This window comes from Muscardinus avellanarius (genome assembly GCF_963383645.1).
Source record: "Muscardinus avellanarius genome assembly, chromosome: 1".
NCBI classification, from domain to species: Eukaryota; Metazoa; Chordata; class Mammalia; order Rodentia; family Gliridae; genus Muscardinus; species Muscardinus avellanarius.
This window is the reverse complement of record NC_137786.1, coordinates 180,069,430-180,085,488: the sequence shown is the minus strand read 5'-3', so window position 1 is coordinate 180,085,488 and position 16,059 is coordinate 180,069,430. Positions and strand designations below refer to the sequence as shown.

Here is a 16,059-nt window from a genome sequence, read left to right as displayed (position 1 = left end):
TTTACTTGAGTTTCTTGATAACTGAACCTATTTAATTAATGAGATGATAGAAAGGTGCTTATTCTAAAATAACGATAAGCATTACAGGATATATAATAATTTAAAAAATGATCAGAATGCTTGACAAAGAATAGCTCTGACTTAGTGAAACATATCATTGCAGGAACCTGCTGGAGGTGAGCAGTGTTTCGTTCAGACCACCATGCTATCCATCAGTAACTCTACCCCCACAGCTTTCTTGTTGACTGGAGTTCCAGGATTGGAAGCTTTTCACATCTGGTTTTCTGTCCCATTCTGCTGCTTCTGTGCAGTTGCCCTCCTGGGGAACAGCACTATCCTCTACGTGGTGATAACAGACTCCAGCCTCCATGAGCCCATGTACTATTTCCTCTCCATGCTCTCGGCCACTGACATGGGCATCACTCTTTCTTCCCTTCCCACAACACTGAGTGTCCTCTGGTTCAACGCAAGGATCATCAGCCTAGATGGATGCATTGTGCAGATGTTCTTTCTGCATGGATTCACACTCATGGAATCGTCTGTGCTTTTGGCCATGGCTTTTGACCGCTTTGTTGCCATCTGCAACCCCCTGCGATATGCTATGATTTTAACCAACTCTAGAATCATCAAAGCTGGAGTGATGATTTTTGTACGAATGCTGGTCAACCTGATGCCTTTGCTCCTGCTCCTTAAGCGGCTGACTTTCTGTGGCCCTAATGTGCTTTCCCACTCCTATTGCTACCACCCTGATGTAATTAAGTGTTCTTGTTCCAGTATCAAGGTCAACAGCATCTGTGGCTTGGTTGCTCTCATTCTGACATCAGGCATAGACATACCCTGCATCTTCCTCTCCTATGTGCTGATCATCAAGTCCATTCTTAGCATTGCCTCCCCAGAGGAGAGACAGAAGGCCTTCAGCACCTGTGTCTCTCACATCGGTGCTGTTGCTGTCTTCTACATCCCCTGGATCATCTTGGCTTTGGTACATCGCTTTGGACATAATGCCCCTCCATATGTGCATACACTGATGTCAACTCTTCATTTCCTTTTTCCTCCAGTGCTGAACCCCATTATTTATAGTGTAAAAACCAAACAAATCCGTAAGGCCTTCACCAAGCTATTTCCAAACACAGAGTAGCAGTCCGATCATGCAGTGACCAAGATAGAGATAGCCTTGCTTTCTTCCGATCTTTCTCCCTTCTTTAAATACTTTATCGTATACATCAGCTATTTTTTTAGGATTGATAATACAATGACACATGAGAAACATCACTGTTCACTCAAATAGTTTATATGTTCTGGTAGTAGGAATGTGAAAATATATGATAGCAATAAACACATTATAACAGAATTATGTCCAAGAGGCTGCATATATGATAACAATAAACACTCTTTTAAAAGAATTATGTCCAAGAGGCTGCATAGACACTGAGGAAAATGCAAAGAATCCTTATAGGGGGGACTACTGGGACTAAGAAAAGAGTATAATAAAGATATAAAGAGCCTAAGGCCTGATGCACAAGACTGTAAAATCTGATGGGGCCGGACACACCAAGGAACTACATGTGACTTGGGTGACTGAAGTAGTGTTCTGTGTGATAGGGAGGGGAAAGAGAGTTTATACACGATCATAGAAGAATCTTTGTGTTAGGCTAAGCTTTGAGTTATAGACATTTTAAAAAATGATAATCTGGAATTAGAATGCTTCATTTGATTCCTTTTTAAATAATATCAGTTATGCTTTGGAGAAAAATATTTTGTTTATTCTTATTTGAGGTGTGTGTGTGTGTGTGTGTGTGTGTGTGTGTGTGTGTGTGTGTGTGATTGGGGTTTTGTTACAGGGGCATTCTAACTCTGAGCTACATACACCTCTGGTCATTTTTTTGTTTTTGTTTTAAATAGGGTTTGCTATATTGCTGAGCGTCTTGCTAAGTTGCTGAAACTGATTGTGACTGCAATCCTCCTGTCTCCACTGCCCAAATACTGGGACTGCATGCTTGTACCACTACTCCCAGCAAGTCTCTGCATTTCTTAAATGAATTCTTTCATTTTTCCATCAGTTTTTCAATGGGTGCCTTTCTGCGGAAATTTCTTGATGGCAGAGTATCCCAAGGTGCTATGAAATCTAAAATGGGTAAAAAAAGAAGAAAAAGGGGAGAAATATAGGAAGGAGTGGGAAAAGGGATACAGGAAACAAGGGAGGAAGAAGAAAAGGGAAAAATATGAGAATGAAAATATCCTAGCAAAACAATCAATTTTTAATCTCCAGTCTGAGGATTCAACTCTACATAAACTCTTAAAGACAGTGAGAAAATCAACACTTTCTAATGAATTCACAAGGCCAACATGGCCATTATACAATTATTTATAAACCACTTGTTCAGTATTACAAAGGAGGACCCAGCCAATAAAATATGGCAAAAAATAATATGCACACATAGAATAAATGGAAATGAAGAAATATAACTATCATTTTAAAATTTTTAAATATCTAAGAAGTTAACAGAAGACACCTCTACCCTTAAAACTATAAAATATCATTAGAAGTTAAAAGATTCTAAATAAATAAAGGGATAAAAGATATTCATGGGTTGTATGATTTAGTACCTAGTGTTGTGAAATATTCCTCAATGTCAGTTTATTAATTCAATGCAACTGTATTTAATCTCAAAAATATGCATGTAGGTATACATTAACAAGTTGATTTAAAAAGATTTTTGTGGTATTGGGGATGGAACCCAAGGGCATTTTACCTCTGAGATATACCCCAACACTGTTTTTATTTTTTTTTTGAAACAGGTTCTTAACTGAGATGCAAAGAGCCTCATTAAGTAGCTGAGGCTGAACCACGATCCTCCAAGAATATAACATATTGAAATGCTTATATAGGTGCCCCCAAAACTTGTATAATAATTTTCATAATAGTCTAATAATTTGTAACCAAAATCTGAACAGAACTAAAGTGCCCAGAAAAAGAAAACTTGATAATTTTTGGTAATTTCTGACAAGAATGAAAAAGTCACATGCAATACTGATAAATATCTCACACACAATGTAAAAGGAATCAGTCACAAAGCATACATACTGCATTATTTAATTGTGTATTTGTATTTTATTATATTATAGAATAAAATTATAGGTAAAGGTAATCTAGAACATGGAAGTCAGGTAGTATTACTATTGTTTACAAGAAAGTCACAGATCCTACTACACTGGTTCGGTAAGAATTACACAGGGAATTATTTAATTATAATCTGACCATCAGAGAGAATTTAAGTATAACTCTTCGATTATAAAATTCTTGAAGGCAACGGTGGTGACACTTTTAATTCTTTAACATTGATTTACATTTTTATACTTTAGTGCATTGTAATTACATATCTTTCTGAGGTCTGAAGTGACGTGCTCAATTTTCTTAAGGATTTAATCATAGTCCATTATTGGTGAAATATAAGCCCAACTATTTCATGAGAGTCCTATGTATAGTGCTTGAATTGAGCCCCTCACACTTTCTGCCACAGAAGTTTCTCAAAAAAAGAAAGCATAGATATAATGATCAAACTGAAATCAAAGAAAATAGCTAAATGAAGAACAAATTGATATTGACAGCTAGCAAACACAAGAAACTCTCTGCCAGTGTGTGGCTTCTCTATAAAAATAAACAAATTGTTTGGGTGTGAGTCTTTTTCTTTCCTATGAATTGCTAGGATGTAAAGCGATATGCATCCATAACTCAACTATCCACATTGACAAGGATGACCAAACTCCCCCAAGAGTTCAGGGTGGAAAGTACACAAGCACATGAGTCCTTGCCATCGACCCCAGTGACCCCAGCCACTAGCACAATGGAGCCCAATTGATATATCAAGAGATCAGCACTTAGGAGGCTGAGACAGGAATGCTTCAGGTTCAAGAACAGCCTTAGCAACTTAGTGAGCATCTCAGCAACCTAGTGAGATCCTATTTCAAAACAAAAAAGGGCTGAAGGTATAGCTCAGAGGTAGAATCCCCTTGGGTTCAACCCTCAGTATCAAAAAACAAAAAGGTATAGAATTGGCATATAGACCATACAAACTCTCCTGTATACTTTAAATCATTTCCAGATTACTTATAATAGCTAATATAATATAAATGTTATGTAAATAGGAATAGGTGTTATACAATATTGTGTAGTGAATACTAACAGGCAAAAAATATCTCAACACATTTAGTAAGCATGTAAATTTTTTTTTATTTTTCCATATTAATTGACTGAATCCATTGATATGAAACACACGAATGTGCAGAACAGACTGTATATGTATGATTTGTTTTATTTTACCTATATTGTCCCTGGTCACTTAAGTTGGGACATTAGTCACTTGAGTTGGTAGCTTAAGCCCTTCTGGGATTGCATAGCCCTGCCCTGTATTTATAGGAAAAGGGGACTTTTTTTTTTCCTTTGCCCCAGAGAGATCCACATCTTACTAAAGATCATATTGCTCAATCTCAACTTACTATTAAGTGCATGGCTCCAGAAATGTACACTGTTCTCCCTCTGCTAGCAAAGACTGAGAAGCTTCTTTCCACATAAAGTTGATGAATTTGGTAAGGTCTCTACCAAAGAGAGTCATAGTCATTATGTTGATTTTGTGCTTTGATTGGTACCTATTCACAGATACTCCAATAGGCTTAAGAAAGAGTCAGATAAGACTGGGTTCACCTTGTCCTCTGGATAACATATAACATTATCAAATAACTATCATTTAAAAAGAAATTATAAACTATTATAAAAACAGTTGAAATATATATACTTATTACAAGGTAGTTAAAACTACCCCTGTAACCTAGTATTGTTAAAAGCCTGATTGCAAAATATTAAGAGTAATATTGCTATTGTTTAACTTTTCAGTATTCAAAGAATTTTTGAGCAATGCAAAAATTATTTAATTTAAAATTATTTTTAGAATGTTAACTGAAGAAGTCTCTATAACATTTCTGTGTCTACAGTCACCTAACTCTCTCATCCCCTATCAAAAAACTTTACCTTTTCTTTAAGCCACCATCTTTCACATGAAATTCTTGGACAAGAGTAAAATCTACCTTGTCTCACAAAAGTTATTGGATGATAATTTCTTTACACAACTCCCTACCAATCAACCCCTTTGCCACTAACTCTCCGGTGTCAGTGGAAGTAAAAATCCTCGTCTTTTGGTGGGATAATTACTTTTATGTTATGTATTCAATTTACCTATTGCTTTTTAAGGACCATATGTATTAATTAATCCTCTTGTTTCATGTGTTTTATCTCTATCTGCTATCAGTTTGTAAATTTATCCATTTCTTTAAGTCCTCCTATGACTCAAAAATCATTCTCCTACCTTACAGCCTCCACTGATCATTACCTGTTTCTCTCCTTGCCTTGATTGCCAAGTTACTAGAAATAAGATGCCTTCACTTACTGTCTTTTCATTCCATTACCCAAACCACTATAGCAGGTTGTCAGTTTTCATTCATCAAGTTCATGTACTTTTTCCAGTCATTAACATGATCTAAATTTTATTTGAAATTTTAATGCCTACCAGACTCAACTCCTTTTATAATGTGGCAGTGTTGCTACCTAATACCCTATTTCACCAAACCGTGTAGTTTCATATTCTGTTAGTAAATATAGTCCTTCTCAAAAACTTCTACAAAATTCTGTCCCCTTGGCTTTCTCTTATAAATCAACTTTCTCAAGTTTTTTGCTTGTAATACTGAACTAAAATGATACATATACAGTGATAAATTCCAAACCTGTTTTATAGGCAAAAGTCTGGAAATTTGTACCTGGAGATACATACCTGAAGGGCCACTAAACATACATAGATATCTTCAAGCATATTTTTCTTATTCATGTTACACACAATACATTGAAAATTGAATGCCCTTATTTTTCTTAACTAATTCTTCATTCATAGAATCATATGAAGTTTAAAATTTTATCAATATGAAAATATATAAATGTATAATATATACATAATATATATACACCAAATATATAAAAACATAGGAACCTGTTTTTAATTTAAGGATAAAATTATTTAAGCTTGCAAAATGTCTCTAATTCTGAATGTTTGATGAATATTATATTTTATTAGTATTTTTTAATTTTAAATATCATATCTTTTACATTGAGTCACTCTCCTAATTAAAAAAAAAGAAAATCTAAGCCTGGCATGGTGGCACACACTTGTAATCCCAGTACTTGGGAGGAGACAGGAAGACTGCAGGTTAGCATCCAGACTCAGATATATAATGAGGTCCTCTGTAACTTAGTGAGTGAGACCCTGTTTCAAAATAAAGAACAAAAAATAGGGCTGGGGGTTCAATTCCCAGTACTGCAAAAAATTATAAGTATTTTTATATGACAACTTAATTTATTACTTCCATAGGATGTGAACATCTTAAAGACAAATGCTACAAATCCAGGACATGAGAATTCTGATCAACTCAACATCTAAATATCCAACCTTCCTGCTAACCGGCATCCCTGGCCTCGAGTCTGCCCACGCCTGGATCTCCATTCCCTTCTGCTGTCTCTATGCCGTCGCCCTCTCTGGGAACAGCATGATCCTGTTTGTTATCATCTCCCAACAGAGTCTCCATGAGCCCATGTACTATTTCCTCTCTATGCTGTCAGCCACAGATCTGGGCTTGACTGTTTCTACAATGTCAACAACCCTGGGCATCCTCTGGTTTGATGTAAATGAAATCCATCTAGATAACTGCATTGTCCAGATGTTTTTTCTTCATGGATTCACTTTCATGGAGTCTGGGGTGCTAGTGGCCATGGCTTATGACCGCTACGTGGCAATCTGTGACCCTCTGAGGTACACGACAATTCTCACAAATTACAGGATCATTCAGATGGGTCTCCTGATGATTATACGTACTGTAGTATTAATAGTGCCACTACTCTTGCTCCTTAAGCGTCTCTCTTTCTGTGGATTGAATATCCTTTCCCACTCCTACTGTTACCATCCAGATGTGATTAAATTAGCATGTTCAGACACCAGAGCCAATAGCATCTGTGGATTAATTGATCTCATCCTGACCACAGGGATAGATGCACCATGCATCATCTTGTCTTATATATTAATCATTCACTCTGTTCTCAGCATAGCCTCCCCTCAGGAGCAACAGAAGGCCTTTAGCACCTGCATCTCCCACATTGGAGCAGTAGCAATTTTCTATATCCCCATGACAATCTTGTCTTTGGTACATCGCTATGGTCGGTCAGCTCCCAAAGTGGTCCATTCCATGATGGCCAATGCATACCTGCTCTTGCCTCCTGTGCTCAACCCCATCATCTACAGTGTGAAAACAAAACAGATCCATAAGGCTATACTTAATCTGTTTCTTACAAAATAAGCAGAAAGCCAGGCGTGGTGGCCCAGCTTGTAATCCCATTGCTCCAGAGGCTGAGACAGAAGGATCACACAGGTTTGAAGCCAGCCTCAGCTCCTTAGTGAGGCTCTCAGCAACTTAATGAGACCCTGTTTCCAAATAAAGTATAAAATAGGTCTGAGAGTATATAGCCCAGTGGTAGAAAAGCCCCTGGGTTCCACGCCCAGTACCATCAAAAAAAAAAAAGTCAAAAACCATAAAAAATAAACATAAATTATTAAGTTTGAGAAATATCTGGATAACTGACTTTTATTATGGAAAACCAACCTTGGTAGATCACTATCAGATATGTATTTTCATTTATTTAGCAATATTTAATAAATGTTTTAGTGTTTTAATCATAAACATAGTATAATATGTTACCCTAGAATTTTTAATCTAATAAGAAATAGAAAAATAATAAAATTATAAATTAATATAGCAACTATTTTGGGGCATGTGGGGGAATTCAGCAGAGGGGAATTATTCCTCTGAGCTATACACCTAGACTTATTTAAAAAAAAAAAAACAAGGTTTTGCTAAATTACGAGTGTCTCATTAAGTTGCTGAGGCTAGCTTTTAACCTGCAATCCTCCTCTCCCAGCCTCTCAAGTACTGGAATTACAGGCATAGGCCATGGTACTTAGCAACATTTCCTGTTTTATGCTGTGTTCTAACAGCTTATAGGACATAGTATACTTATTCTTCAAAATAGCACAATGACATATGTAGCATGGTTAATCATATTTTGCTTATGAAGAAATTGAAGCCTAGCAAGATTAGACCACCACGGACCATACATTATGGTGAGACTCTCGGCAACTTAGCAAAACCCGGTTTCCAAACAAAAACTAAAAAGCAGGTAGCTCAGAGGTAGAGTACTACTCCTGTGTTCAATACCCAGCACCAGAAAAGAAAAGAAGAGGAGAAGGAGTCAGAGAAGGAGAAGAAGAATTTGTTTACTGATATATGTTTTAAGAGAATAATGATGGTCCTGGGGATTTAAATTTACTAGCCAGAAGAATATTGTAAGCGTTAAAGTTTCCCTTGGAGTAAAACTTCTAAAGGAAAAAAGTACCAGGGATTCCTAAAATCATTTGATTAGATGAGTAACAGAACCATTACATAATAGTAAAGAGTAAAAACATATTTTAACACATCATATCTCTCCTGCAGGCAAGCAGAGATAGAGACAGATATTTCAAAGCAAATGTTAAAAAGTAATCATCAAGATTAAAATTTTACTTTACATATGAGCAGTAAAATGCCCCTTAATATAATTTAGATTGTTCATAAAATTCTCATGTTTGTTATATTAGGAAATTACTTATTCCAACAATTATAGTTTTAAGAATCTCATTTAATATTAAATACTTGGATATTAACAACTTATACCGAACACTATTAAACTTTAAGAAAGTCTTATTTTAGCCTCAGATAATTTAGGAGAATTAAACAAAATATGCAAAAACAATTACAAAAAAGTCAATAATAAATTGATGTTTCTGTATTCATTGCCCCAAGCTTGTTGGAAAAAATGAAATACATAATTCAAAGCTAACTCCCACAAAATTATGCATTTGTTTGGACATTATTTGTTCATTCGGTGACAATTTTCAACATCTTCTACATGTAATACTAAATAAACATGCTGTTAAGAGATATATACGCTTATGAATGATTTCCATATCTTTCTACCAAAATAATCCACATAGATTATCAGCAAGTCTAAAAATATTAATTTACTTTACAAATAATATGCTTCTTCCATTGATAATTAAGAATATGAGGTGATTAAAGCAGTTTTCTTTCTTTGGAAAGCCTTAAGCAAACAGTCCCCAGACCATTGGTAACATGTCTTTCTGTTTACATTTCTATTTAAAGACAACTGAACATTTCTAATTCCCTTTGGTAATGCCATCCTTTTTTCACCAGCCATCCAAGCTGGTCATTTTTTAAACTGGTGCATTGCATTCATACATCTTAATGGGGTACCAAATGGTAGAGGCATATATGCACACATCACTCATTTAGCCCTTTCCCTTTTCCCACCCCATTCCTTCCCCCTCCCTCCTTCTCATGTCTGTCTTAGAGACTGACTTTGATATGATTGTGAATACACATCATGTGCATTAGGGAAATTTCCCTCTTCACCCCTTCCATCCGCCTCAGTTAGGTCATCTTATTTGCTCATCTGTGGTTTCTTCTTTGTCTAGAGTTCCCCCTATGTCCCATTTTCTCCCTAGTTTCCGCATATTAGGAATAGCGTCTGAGTTTTTAGTTTTTGTGACTGACTAATATCACTTAGAATAATGTCCTCCAGTGCTTTTATCTGTATTGTCACCATTCAAACTGACACCATCTAACACAACTGAAGCACCTTTGATCCCACCCTTGATATGCCTTCTCAGTTCCTGCTTCACTGCTGTGTCTTCAGGAGCTCTCTCTACAGGCACAATTGGCTACCTTCAGCTTTTCCTCATTCTAATTCATCTTTGATGCAAATAGCATATTAATATTATATGGAATCACAGCATTGCTTAAAACAACCTTCTGTAGTTTGTCTTGCTCTCCATATTAATAGCAGACTACACTGGCCAAAACCATAATCTTGTGTACTTTTCTTTAAAATTTTCAGAAATTATCCATGGCATCATTTAATTTTGTTGATAAAAGAAAAGATCCACTTATCTATGTTGTCATTTCTTTAAACCAGTTCGCTGAGCCAAGTTTTGTGGTTGTATAAATCAATGCTATGTTGCTTCTCTAAAAAGTCGAGATATTTAAACTAGTTGCAGAACTATATTAAAAGACTGTCTCTATCTTGAAACAAGGTGAATAAGTTTCTTCTATATGTTTTAAATTGAAATAAAAATTTCAATATAAATTAAGCTGTATTGACTTGTATAGTTAACCAATTGTATTAGCTAATTAGCCTAACGACTAAGCCCAAATTAAAAAATGGGCTCCTCTGTGTTTGTTCGTATGAGCTTCTTTCCTAGACTGTGAAGCAGTTCTTCAAGACAGGGAATAAATTAATTCAGTAAATATTATTGACCTCTAATTGTGTGGAGAACACTACATTCACAAGTACATTTCAGATAATTAAAATTTATTTTAGCTTAAATGAAGAGTAAATAGGTAATGTACCTGAAATTATTCAGAAATTATTATTAATCACTATACAGAAAAATTTTTGGTGGTATTGGGGTTCCTAGAAACCCTTCTACCTCCGGGCTACACTCCCAGACACCTATTTTTTATATTTTTATTTGGAAACAGGGTCTCTTAAGCCAGAGAGACTGGCTTCGAACTGGTGCGATCCTCCTGTCTCTGCCTCCCAAGCACGGGGATTACAAGCGTGCGCCACCACGCCCGGCCAGAATTTTATTAATATAATCATTGGATAAAAGTCAGGCTTTGTTTTTTTTCCTGGAAATTGCTTCCACTTGAGATCCCAAGCTGCCAATCTTTCTTGTATTTAAGAGAAAACCCCTGGAGTTCCTTAAAACTTGTCCTCCTAATATACTGCTTGCTTCTGAATTGTAAGCATTCATCAGTTCATTTTAATAGGAACTTAATGCGTGTCATGCAACTGGAACTAGGTTGTTACCTGGAGATACCTTCAAAGTATCTGTTATTCTAATTAAAATAGACTGTTTACAAGAAATACATAGCAGAATGCTCAAGAAAAAATACTGAATCCTCATCTTAAATGCTACCTACATCCATCATCAAAGTAACGATGCTATTTCAATTCAATTAAATCATTGGAAGAGAGTTACTGTGTTGGTGTTTTTTGTTTGTTTAGTTGGTTCTTTTCCACCTATCCAAGCATCCATGTTTTCTGGTACCATATAATTAACCCAGGAGGCAGAGAAGTGCAGAGGTACAGCACGAGAGAGTGGTACAGAAATCCCACAGGGCTCAATTCATCCCAGCTGAGTAAGTGACTCTACCATTACAGTTCCTTATAAAAAATACTCCAGCAGGGCACAGTGGTACACACCTATAATCTCAGTACTTAGGAGACTGAGCCAGGAGAATCTGAGGTCTAGGTTTGAGGCTGCCCTCATCAACTTAAAGAGGCCCTCAGCAATTCAGCAAGAATCTGCTTCAATTTTTTTTTTTTTTAAACAGGGGACTGGATGTAGTTCAGAGGTACAATGTCCTGGGTGCAGTGCCCAGTATTAAAACACAATGATAGTGATGATAATAAAAATATTCCACTAATAGGAGCAAGTGGGTAACTTTTACATACTCCACTCTAAATCAGAGTGAGAAATCTCTCCTCCATCTAAAGGTTAAGTCAAGCAGCTGCTCTCAGGTCAGAAGCCATGCTTTTTTTTTTTTTTTTTTTTTTTTTTTGGTGGTACTGGGGTTCCTGGAAGCCCTTCTACCTCCGGGCTACACTCCCAGACTTATTTTTACATTTTTTTATTTGGAAACAGGGTCTCCTAAACCTGCGCGTGTGGCTGGCTTCAAACCTGCGCGATCCTCCTGTCTCTGCCTCCCAAGTGCGGGGATTACAAGCGTGCGCCACCACGCCCGGCAGAAGCCATGCTTTTTGTATAACTATGTCTTAGGACTTTCTGCTGCACCATGAACAACTTAGTTTAGATAACACAAGAATTCCTTGGAAGTGACAGTCACGACTAATGCTAGTCCTCTGCTGTTGCTCATTCAATATCTGACTCCTGCTTCCTCACATCAAGAAAGATGAGGCTTCCACCACTTAACTTTGGTCTTTTACTTCCAAGCCCTCTGAGGTCCTATCTACTCCCTACTATTTTGTTTACTTCTGTATGCCGTTCCCTCACTGCCTCACCCAGACAGAGACAGGAACAGCTCTGATTTCTATCTTTTGGTTATGTCTCAAAAACATTTGATATGATATTATATGATACGTAACTTTTTGCCTCTGGCTTCTTTCACTCAGTATAATGTATTTGAGGTACATCCACATCGTATCATGTGTCTGCTTTTCTCGTTGTTGCTGTGTTTGTTGTTGTTTAATTCTCCATTTTATTTTTTGGCCAAATAGCATCCCATCATACAGATGTTTCACAGTTTTTTCAGCAACTAATCAGCTGATGGGTATTTGGCTTCTTTGGAACTATTGTGAATAATGCTGCTAAGAACAATTGTGTACAAGTTTTGTAAGTATATACACTAATATTTCTCTTTGGTAGATTTCTAAAGGTAGAATTTCTGGGTCTTATGATAAGTTTATGTTTACATTTTTAAGAAATTGCCAATCTGTTTTTCAAGGTGGCAATTATGTCATTATTACTAATATTAGAAAAGATAGTGTAGTTGTTAATAGCACAGGTTCACAAGCCTGTTTTTCTGATTCTTAACATCATACCTTTTAGTTTTTATGTACTTTGACAATTTACCCAAACCTCTAAACTTTATTCATAAATAAGAAAAATATTTCTCCCTTAGTTTTGACACAAGACTCAAATGAAATACTCTATACAAATCATTTAGAACAATATCTGTGACATTGTCTTATTAATTATTCAATATTATATATCTAAATAATTCTGTAAATTAGCAAAGGTCAGAATAAGGTCCAGGACAATTGTGTCACAAAAGAAGCTTATAATTTGCCTCATTGGTTTTTTATCACAAAAGAGACAAGTTCCACTATTACAGACCAGACAGGGTCTTGTGCTACAAACCAAAAGAATCTCGAGCTTTGAATTCATGAGAACTGAAGCATCTACCCTACCCTTTAAGAAATTTATAAGCCAGGCGTGATGGGGCACGCTTGTAATCCCAGCATTCGGGAGGCTGGGACCGGAGGATCGCAGTCCAAGGACAGCCTCAGCTACTTAGTGAGGCCCTCCACAACTTAGTGAGACCCTGTTTCAAAATAAAGAATAAAAAATAGGGCAGGGGATGTAGCTTGGAGGTCAAATGCCCCTGGGTTCCATCCCAGACCTAAAAAGAAAGAAGAGAGAGAGAGAGAGAGAGAGAGAGAGAGAGAGAGAGAGAGAGAGAGATAAAAAGGCAGGATGAATGGCTATTATCTCATTATCTGAAGTGAATTCTTAGGTATAGTTTCTGAAGAGATGCTTCAGCTTACTAAGAGGGATAAATAAAACTTGGTATCTGAATTTAATAAATTTAAAGTTCCAAATAAAAATTAATCAATCTAATTAAAGTTACATAGAATATCTCAGAAAAAATGAATATAAATCAATTGCCCAACACATACTGAAAATCTATTATGAGCAAGCAACCATAATTAAAGATTAGCTAAAAATTAACCCAACTCTTATGACATCACAGAAATATGTTTGTAATTTAGTTAAAGGATAAAATTAATCTTAGAGGTTGATAGATCCATAAAATAATAAGTGATGAACATGAAAAAAATTAGTTAAATAAACTGAAATTAAATAAACTCAATTAAATATCTAGTGATATTTGTAGGATATCCTGTGGTGAATCTACAGGTACAAGACTGAGAACAAGAACTCAAACATAAGTAGTATGTATGTAATGTTTGATTCTGTTTATATCAAGATCAAAAAAAGGAGAGGCAGCCGGGCATTGGCACACTCTAGTAATCCCTGTGCTTGAAAGGCAGAGACAGGAGGATCACGCATGTTCGAAGTCAGCAGCACTGGCTTAAGAGACCCTGTTTCCAAATAAAAAGTATAAAATAGGTCTGGGAGTGTAGCCCGGAGGTAGAAGGGCTTCCAGGAACCCCAGTACCACCAAAAAAAAAAAAGGAGAGGTAGTTAAGGTAATAAAAGTGAGAATAACTGCATACTATTGGAGAGGATATGGAGCAGGGTAGACCAATTAAAAGCCTTCTATGTTGCTAGCAATGTTCTATATTTTTTGTACTGAAGGTTAAATCCAGAAGCATTCTACCTCTGAGTTATACCTCAGCCCTATTTTATTTTTTTTTTATTTTGAAGCAGGGTCTCATTAAGTTGCTGGCCTTGAACTTGGGATCTTCTTATCATGGCCTCCCAAGTACTGTCACAGATGTGCGCTGCTATGTCCAACTGGCACCATTCAATTGTTGAACTTAAAAGTGGTTACCTGGGTGCATATAGATACCTGACTTCATTGAACTGTACTCTAGAGTTTTGTGCACTTTACTAATTGCATATTAAATTTAAAGTGATTTAATCTTCTACACTTAGAAAATCAAGATCTTATAAGAGAATTCTCATCCTGCAGACCACAATGCCAGTCTTCCATAACTCCACCTCCCTCACTTTCCTCCTGACGGGGTTCCCTGGACTTGAATGGGCCCATGCTTGGATCTCCATTCCCTTCTGCTGCCTCTACTTAACTGCTCTGTCTGGAAATTCCTTGATCCTGTTCATGGTCTTCACTGAGCCAAGCCTCCATGAGCCTATGTATTATTTCCTCTCCATGTTGTCCACCACTGACATTGGTCTATGCATCTCTACCATGGTTACAGTGCTGGGAATATTCTGGCTCAATGCCCAGGAAATCAGCTTCAATGTTTGTTTATTCCAGATGTTCTTCATTCACCTCTTCACTTTCATGGAATCGTCAGTGCTCCTGGCTATGGCCTTTGACCGCTTTGTGGCCATTTCTAACCCATTGAGATATGCTACCATTCTAACGCATGCAAGGATTGCACAGATTGGTTTGGCGGTCGTTACCAGGGGGACTGTCATTTTGCTACCACTAGTCTTGCTTCTGAGGCGTCTATCATTCTGCCGTAGCCATGTCCTCCACCATTCCTACTGCTTCCACCCTGATGTGATGAAGCTCTCGTGCTCAGACACAAAGATCAATAGTGCTTTTGGACTAACTGCAATTATCTCTACTGCTGGAGTAGACTCCATCTGAATCCTTCTTTCCTATGTCCTAATCATTCGCTCAGTTCTTAGCATTGCCTCGCCAAGGGAAAGGAGGAAGGCATTCAGCACCTGCATTTCTCATATCACTGCTGTAGCCATATTCTATATCCCTTTGATCAGCCTGTCTTTTGTTCATAGATTTGGAAAACACGCTCCACCTTATGTACCCACCCTCATTGCTAATGTGTATTTGCTCATCCCACCTGTGATGAATCCCATCATCTACAGCGTGAAAACCAAGCAGATTCAAAAGGCTATGCTCAGACTCATATATTCCAAAGGAATTCGTTTTTAACAATTATCATTCCATTTCAAACATTTCAGTGTTTGGTAAAGAAAGCACAAATTGGAGTTTTAACCCATTTAGTTATAGAGTTGGATAGAACTAGGTGTTATGCAATTCACACATTTCCAAAGTCTTATTATCCACCCTAAAACAATACTTTCTTTTCTACCACCAAAATACTAATTCATATTCTCATTATCTCCGAGCTGTCCTATTGTAATAGACAGTTAACTAACCCACCATTAACATGCTATTTCTGCCCAAAATTATATATTTTACTTTTGATTAATTTTTCAAATATTAAACTCAAAAGAAAATTTAAAACAAAGAAATAAATATTTCTTCCATGTCTATTTCTCATATACCAACAACATGAAATAACAATTTCTGTCTATGGTAAAGACTTCCACAATTTGGGCTCAATTTCCCTTTAAATTTTAATGTTCTTCTTTCTCACATACTTCTTCACTCTAAGAAAACTAGTCTAACTACACCTTCATGTGG

At 36.6% G+C, this 16,059-nt stretch overlaps 2 protein-coding genes and 1 pseudogene across 3 annotated transcripts; all 3 read left to right on the top strand.

Moving 5' to 3' along the window:
- Positions 1–202: 202 nt before the first annotated feature.
- On the top strand, positions 203–1,138 carry LOC308267808 (olfactory receptor 51F1-like; the record flags this gene model as incomplete). Its single annotated transcript, XM_080702750.1, has 1 exon — positions 203–1,138. The coding sequence occupies one exon, from the start codon at positions 203–205 to the stop codon at positions 1,136–1,138; it is 936 nt and encodes a 311-aa protein (XP_080558876.1).
- Positions 1,139–6,435: 5,297 nt separating this feature from the next.
- On the top strand, positions 6,436–7,392 carry LOC308267424 (olfactory receptor 51F1-like; the record flags this gene model as incomplete). The annotated part of the gene is made up of 1 exon (XM_080702108.1): positions 6,436–7,392. One exon carries the CDS (start codon positions 6,436–6,438, stop codon positions 7,390–7,392), a length of 957 nt encoding a protein of 318 aa, XP_080558234.1.
- A 7,227-nt stretch (positions 7,393–14,619) lies between these two features.
- Positions 14,620–15,564, top strand: LOC308258934 (olfactory receptor OR51C1-like; annotated as a pseudogene). Its single transcript has one exon. The product of its transcript is annotated as an olfactory receptor OR51C1-like (transcript).
- Positions 15,565–16,059: the final 495 nt, after the last annotated feature.